This window comes from Poecilia reticulata, chromosome 21 (assembly GCF_904066995.2).
Source record: "Poecilia reticulata chromosome 21, P_reticulata-male-v2, whole genome shotgun sequence".
Classification (NCBI taxonomy): Eukaryota; Metazoa; Chordata; class Actinopteri; order Cyprinodontiformes; family Poeciliidae; genus Poecilia; species Poecilia reticulata.
Genome location: NC_088850.1, coordinates 840388 through 847235, shown reverse-complemented (window position 1 = coordinate 847235; position 6848 = coordinate 840388). Strand labels below are relative to the sequence as shown.

Genomic DNA, 6848 nt, shown 5'->3' with positions numbered 1-6848 from the left:
TTTATAATTATTTCACAGATTTTTGTTGAATCTACGGCACAGCATTGCTGAAGTTTTGCGTTTTTGGGTTCAGCAAAGTTCATCTGAAGCAGCACTGTCAAACAAACATCTCTATTTTACGGTGAAATTAGTATTTATGTGAGAAAAGTCTGCCAGCTGCCGGTACTTACCATAAATTAGAGACTTTTTTTTAAATCTGCTTTTCTTCCAAACTGGTTCAGTTCTGAACGGCTGAGGCGTTCCTCAGGGCTCCGTCCTCCGTCTCCTTTCATTCAACACCTACATGCTTCTATGCTTCAGTTATGCTGCATCTTTATGCTGACACTGGTCAGATATTTCAGAATAAAACGGTTTTAAACATGTCCTCCGTTTCACTGCACAGTTTTTGTTCTTTAAATGTCCAGCGTCCAGCAGGTGGCGCTCACAGACAGTTTGTGTTGGTGTCCAGCAGGTGGCGCTCACAGACAGTTTGTGTTGGCGTCCAGCAGGTGGCGCTCACAGACAGTTTGTGTTGGTGTCCAGCAGGTGGCGCTCACAGACAGTTTGTGTTGGCGTCCAGCAGGTGGCGCTCACAGACAGTTTGTGTTGGCGTCCAGCAGGTGGCGCTCACAGAGGCTCGATTTGTTCAACTGCAGTCAAACGGAGCATAAAACATGCAAATATCCTCACATGAGCTCAATCTGACCAAAACGAATAAATCAGGACGGCGGCATTAAAAGAGCAAAACCAAAAGTTTTCCTCCTCTGACGTTTCAGCTGCACCGACCTGAAGCCGCCAGAACCAGAACCTAATGGACCAGAACCAGAACCAGAACAACTCCTCAGAGAACATCTAAAAACATTAGTCTTCTCGTCTTCCTACACATTCTGATCTGGACTTTGACTAGGCCATTCTAACTATCCCATAATCTCTCTGTCGGTGTGGGAGCTGGTCCTCTAACTGGATTCATCTCCATCTATGTTCCCCCAGCATGATGCTGCCACCACCATGTTCCGCTAATGGACCTCTGGGTCAGAACCAGAACCGCTGCCGTCCCACTCTGGCTGCTGATAAAGTGGATTTAATCTGAAGAAACTGAAACGTTGAGCGGCCATGTTGGTCCGTCTGACCTTTGACCTGCAGCATCGCGTCAGCAGAGTGGGAACGCCGTCCAGCTGACATTTAACCTTTACGGCCGCCGGAGCAGAACCGCCACATCCCGCCTTAATGACCGCTGGAAACGAGCCGACGCCGTTTCCATGGAAACCCAGAACCTCCAGAACCTCCAGAACCTCCAGAACCCCCAGAACCTCCAGAACCTCCAGAACTTCCAGAGCCTCCAGAACCTCCAGAACCTCCAGAACCTCCAGAACCTCCAGAACCCCCAGAACCTCCAGAACCTCCAGAACCTCCAGAGCCTCCAGAACCTCCAGAACCCCCAGAACCTCCAGAGCCTCCAGAACCTCCAGAACCCCCAGAACCTCCAGAACCTCCAGAACCTCCAGAACCCCCAGAACCTCCAGAACCTCCAGAACCTCCAGAACCGGTTCCCTCCTGAAGTGCTGGAGATGTTTTCTGAGAAGAGGGGAAACTGAAAGCTGCGTTTCAGACGAAACTGGAAGTTTCAGGATGACAAACCGAGACGCAGAAACACAACAGATTATTCAGATTATTCAGATTATTCAGATTATTCAGATTATTCACTGAAACCAAGCTCAACAGATTCAAGACAAAAACAAACCTTTAAACTTTTTTCTGCTGATAAAAACAAAACGTTTCCAGATTAAAACTTCAGCTGGTTAAATTCATCCATCCATCATTTTCATTTCAAATATTTTAAATATTAATTAGTTTCTGTAACATTTTAAACTGACTCAGATTAAATGGTTTAATCTGGAGCTTTAGTTATTAAAATGTTTATTATTTCTTAAAATGCTTCAAGGCAACAATTAATTAATTATGTCATTAAATTATTTTCTTCTTCTGTGATGTAAAATAAATTCTGGATTATTTCAATATTAATTTATGTATTTTGGTTAAAGGCCCAAAATTACAACTGCTAAATATTATAAATAATCTGTGGATGTTGGACATGAAAACGTTTCATCAGAACCGGATCTCAGAACCGGATCTCAGAACCGGATCCCAGAACCGGATCTCTGGACAGGAAATCTGCTCCTAACGAGCTGCTGGAAGAAAACTGGAACCTACAATAATCAGGTTTATGCTTCCATAATCTGGGAGGACTTCCTGTTTGGCAGGACTTCCTGTTGGGGAGGACTTCCTGTTGGGGAGGACTTCCTGTTGGGGAGGACTTCCTGTTTGGGAGGACTTCCTGTTTGGCAGGACTTCCTGTTGGGGAGGACTTCCTGTTTGGCAGGACTTCCTGTTGGGGAGGACTTCCTGTTTGGCAGGACTTCCTGTTGGGGAGGACTTCCTGTTTGGGAGGACTTCCTGTTTGGCAGGACTTCCTGTTTGGCAGGACTTCCTGTTGGGGAGGACTTCCTGTTTGGCAGGACTTCCTGTTGGGGAGGACTTCCTGTTTGGGAGGACTTCCTGTTTGGCAGGACTTCCTGTTGGGGAGGACTTCCTGTTGGGGAGGACTTCCTGTTTGGCAGGACTTCCTGTTGGGGTGGACTTCCTGTTTGGGAGGACTTCCTGTCCAGCAGGACTTCCTGTCAGAGTAATCTGATTACTTTGAGCTAAACTAGTTACCGTCTGCAGGTTCTCTTATTAAAACACACAGAGCAGAAATTAATTTATCGTTTATCGTTTCCTTCCAATCAGACGGAAACTCAGGAAACACTCATCCTTCCTCTGGTCGGGAGGAATACTGGGAATGCTGGGAATGCTGGGAATGAGAAACCATGGCAACGGGGAGACGCTGACCCGTACAAACATCCAGCCCAGTCATGTTTGTTTTTATTTACTATTATTATTGTCAGAGTCTGAGTCGGATTAAAAATATGAAAATAACATTAGAGATGACGTCAGAGGCTGGAGGACGAACACAGAGGATGATGATGATGAAGATGAAGATGAGGGGAAGCCGCTCCTGTTATGGCCGATCAGCTGCGTTGCATCATCACACAATCAGTCCTATAAATAGGATGATGTCATCCCCCCGCCCCCCCCCCCCCCTTCGTCTCTGTCGCTCTGTTTAGCAAGGCGTGACGTCACAGGCCACGCCCCCTCCGGGCTCTTATAAGCAGGTGATGCAACCGGAGCTTCAGAAGCGCAAACAGCCGCGGGACAGGAGCGACGTTTCATTTTCTCCAGCTCGACCAGAACCAGAACCAGGACCAGAACCAGGACCAGAACCAGAACCAGGACCAGAACCAGAACTTTAACAGGTAAGGAGAGGGGGGGGGAGTGCTTCCGGTGGGGGAGGCGGGCTCACGGAGGCTCTGTCCCGGGGAGGAGAAGCCGGGCTTCCCGGTCCCGGTTCGGGTCCGGTTCGCTTCCCGGCGCGCAGAGAAACCAAAAGCTGAAGCTGCGCGGGTTGAAATAAATAAATGACTTTTATTATTTTATATTTTAACGGAGGTTTTAGTTTCTGATCCGACCTGTTGCTGAGATTTAACTGAGCAGAAAAACACTGAGAATAAACATCAGATACTATTATTGTTATTATTATTATTATTACTATTATTGTTGTTATTATTGTTATTGTTATTATTATTATTATTATTATTATTATTAAATCAAAATTAATCCCTAAAGGAAACCAGACGAACTTTAGCTGAATAATTAAACTATGTGGATAAAAAGAAACATGAAAACTTTAATAGAAAATGTAAGAAAACAACAACAACAATGAGGAAGAAGTTAAACTAACATATATAATTAAATGTATATAATAAATTATTACAGTAAAACCTCCTAAATGCAGCTGATCGACTTCCTGCTGCTCGTTGATCATAAACTTCCTGTCAAAGTTTCCCTGACAGGTTTTCCTGCTTCCTGCTCTGGACAAAGCAGGAAAACCTGCTTTAGAAAATCAGCTGTCGTCCTTCCAGCTGATTTTCTTGCGTAACTCTGTTGCTGTTGACCTGCAGGCTTTGTTTGCGTTCGGTTGTCCAGTCATGATTACTCAGCAGAAACTCGGCTGTTTGGACTGAAAACATCCAATCAGAGCCCGGAGGCGGGGCTTAGCGCCGTCAGTCATCCTCATGTATGTGCTGCTAAATGTGCACGTTGTGGAGAAGCGACAGCAAACCAGTGGCTATGCTAACTAGCCTAGCTTTCACAACAGCGCCACAGAAGATTGATTGACAGCGCCAAGTCCCGCCTCCTGGCTGTGAGTTTGGGTTTATTTATTGTTGCGTGTCCTGCTGCGGTTCTGACCCGGTTCCTCTGTCCCTCAGCATGATGCTGCAGCATCCGGGTCTCTCTCTGGCCGACATCAGCTGCTCCGCCCTCGTCCCCTGCCTGTCGCCGCCCGGCTCGCTCACCCTGGACGACTTCGCCGGCTTCTCGCCCATCGTGAAGGACGAGCTGCGGACGGCCATCCAGGCCAAGCGGCGGTCCAACGGGCTGAGCGCCGACGTCAGCTCGGACGGCGCCAGCTCCGGGTCGGACCGGGCCTCGGAGCCGCCGTCGGGCCGCGCCGGCCTCAAGAGAGAGGTGAGTGAAACGCGGCGCCGCCTCCGCCGCCGCGGCGTTCTGATGGTTAACGGCGTTTCTCCTCCTTCAGCTGATGACCGAGGAGCACGAGAGGCGGAAGAGGAGGAGAGAGAGGAACAAGATCGCTGCTGCCAAATGTCGCAACAAGAAGAAGGAGAAAACCGAGACTCTGCAGAAGGTCAGCCGCCGATTCGTCCAGATTTCCGATTTACAGCCGGAGGAAAACATCAAAACACGCAAATAAACTTTTAATATCTGCAGAATAAATTTACTGAAGTTTTTTTATCTGTAATTTAAATGTTTTTGTTCAGTTTCTTTAAACGTCAGGATGTTGGTTGGTCACCAGTTATCCTCTGATAAACTAGCTGATCGTTTCTGTAACCGATTAATCGTTTCTGTAACCGATTAGTCGTTTCTGTAACCGATTAATCGTTCGGTGGACTGACCTCGTTGGGTCGGTCCTGATTGGTGGGTCGGTTCTGAGGTCGGTTCTGATTGGTGGGTCGGTTCTGAGGTCGGTCCTGATTGGTGGGTCGGTTCTGAGGTCGGTCCTGATTGGTGGGTCGGTTCTGAGGTCGGTTCTGATTGGTGGGTCGGTTCTGAGGTCGGTCCTGATTGGTGGGTCGGTTCTGAGGTCGGTCCTGATTGGTGGGTCGGTTCTGAGGTCGGTTCTGATTGGTGGGTCGGTTCTGAGGTCGGTTCTGATTGGTGGGTCGGTTCTGCCGCTGCAGGAGTCTGAGAAGCTGGAGAGCGTCAACGCGGAGCTGAAGCAGCAGATCGAGGAGCTGAAGCAGCAGAAGCAGCAGCTGGTCTACATGCTCAACCTGCATCGCCCCACCTGCATCGTCCCGAACGGCCAGACGCCCGAAGACGAGCGCCGCCTCTTCCTCACGGAGCTCCACAGCCTCACCGCCGCCTCCTCCGCCGCGCTGACGCTGGACGACATTCGGTGTTCGGGTCAGCTATGAGGGCGGCCGGCCGGCTTCCTGCAGATGCAGGAAGTGACCTCTGACCTTTCGGCCGGACGGACGGCTTCGCCGTCACACTTTCTGGCTCGTTTGACGTTCGACACGTTGAGACACTTTGGGCCACGAAGCACTGAAACCAAACGTCACTTTTATTGTTAGTCTTTGCACCAGAGCGACTCGGAGGCGCCCGGCGCCCCCTGCAGGCTGATGGTGTGCATGAAGAGAGACGGACGACGCGTTGCCGTGGCGACGCTGTAGCTCTGATACCTGCTCCTGCTGCTGAAACCAGGATGTTGGCTGATCAGGAGGAATCCAGTAAATCTGAGCTCTGATGGTTTAATCTGCACAAAACGAACTTTATTTTCCATAAACATGAATCTGATAAACATGAATCTGATAAACATGAATCTGAAAACATGAAGCTGCTCCGGTTTTTATCCTGTTTTCAGCTGCATGTCACCAACAGACGCAGCAAAATGTTCATTTTTTAATGTATTTATTTATTCAGCAGGTTTTCAAACTTACTTTGTAATAATCTGCTGCCCAACTTTCCTTTTCTGACCTTTGACCTTTTCATCAGGTTTGATCCTGGAGGGAAAAACCAGATTTTAACTGGAACTAATTTCTGTACCGGTGAAGTGAAGGGAGACGGTACCGGCAGGTTCTGGTTCTGGTTCTGGTTGACGGATCGTTTGTCTGAATAAAATGTAAAGTTTCAGGTACGACCGACTGATGCTGCTTCTGTTTTTGATACTTTTTTACATTAAAACTTGGATTATTAAAGTTGTTTTTGTCATTTTTAACCCAGTTTGATCTGAAAGTAAAAAATGAATTTAGCAACAAACAAACACATTTTATCACATTAAGTCTGTTTCCTAACTGGTTTAAAAAGAAACAATAAAATGTAAATTTAAGCACTAATTCTACTGTAAAAGTTTTCTAATGAGAAACATTCAGATTAATAGCTAATTAATTTTTATAAAAGGTTTTATTGAAATGATTTACGGCCTGATTTTCAGCTGCAAGATCTAAAAATACATTTTAAAGTAAAATAAAGAAAACAGTCATTTCCTTTTGACTGGAAACTATTTATTCATTTCTCTGTATAAAATATAAACTTTGAATGCATAAGACATTTTTATGCCTCAATAATCTTAAAAAGCTTGAAAAGGATAAGAAATAAGCAGTGGTGGAGAAAATACTCAAAAAATGTACTTAAGTAAAAGTAAAAAAGTACTGGCTTAGGTATTAAAAGTAAAAGTACTTGCTGAATGC

General features: G+C 46.6%; 1 protein-coding gene across 1 annotated transcript; it reads left to right on the top strand.

Moving 5' to 3' along the window:
- The first annotated feature begins 3202 nt into the window (after positions 1-3202).
- atf3 (activating transcription factor 3) lies at positions 3203-6356 on the top strand. Its single transcript, XM_081602620.1, has 4 exons — positions 3203-3332; positions 4347-4605; positions 4676-4783; positions 5337-6356. The coding sequence occupies exons 2-4, from the start codon at positions 4348-4350 to the stop codon at positions 5571-5573; spliced, it is 603 nt and encodes a 200-aa protein (XP_081458746.1). The 5' UTR covers positions 3203-3332; position 4347; the 3' UTR covers positions 5574-6356.
- The last annotated feature ends 492 nt before the right edge of the window (positions 6357-6848 follow it).

What these genes read in the sequence shown, in the direction of transcription:
- atf3 (XM_081602620.1), top strand. Translation starts at nt 4,348, where the DNA reads ATGATGCTGCAGCATCCGGGTCTCTCTCTGGCCGACATCAGCTGCTCC. An exon ending in GCGCCGGCCTCAAGAGAGAG is followed by an intron (nt 4,606 to 4,675) that starts GTGAGTGAAACG and finishes CTCCTCCTTCAG; the next exon opens with CTGATGACCGAGGAGCACGA. An exon ending in AAACCGAGACTCTGCAGAAG is followed by an intron (nt 4,784 to 5,336) that starts GTCAGCCGCCGA and finishes CTGCCGCTGCAG; the next exon opens with GAGTCTGAGAAGCTGGAGAG.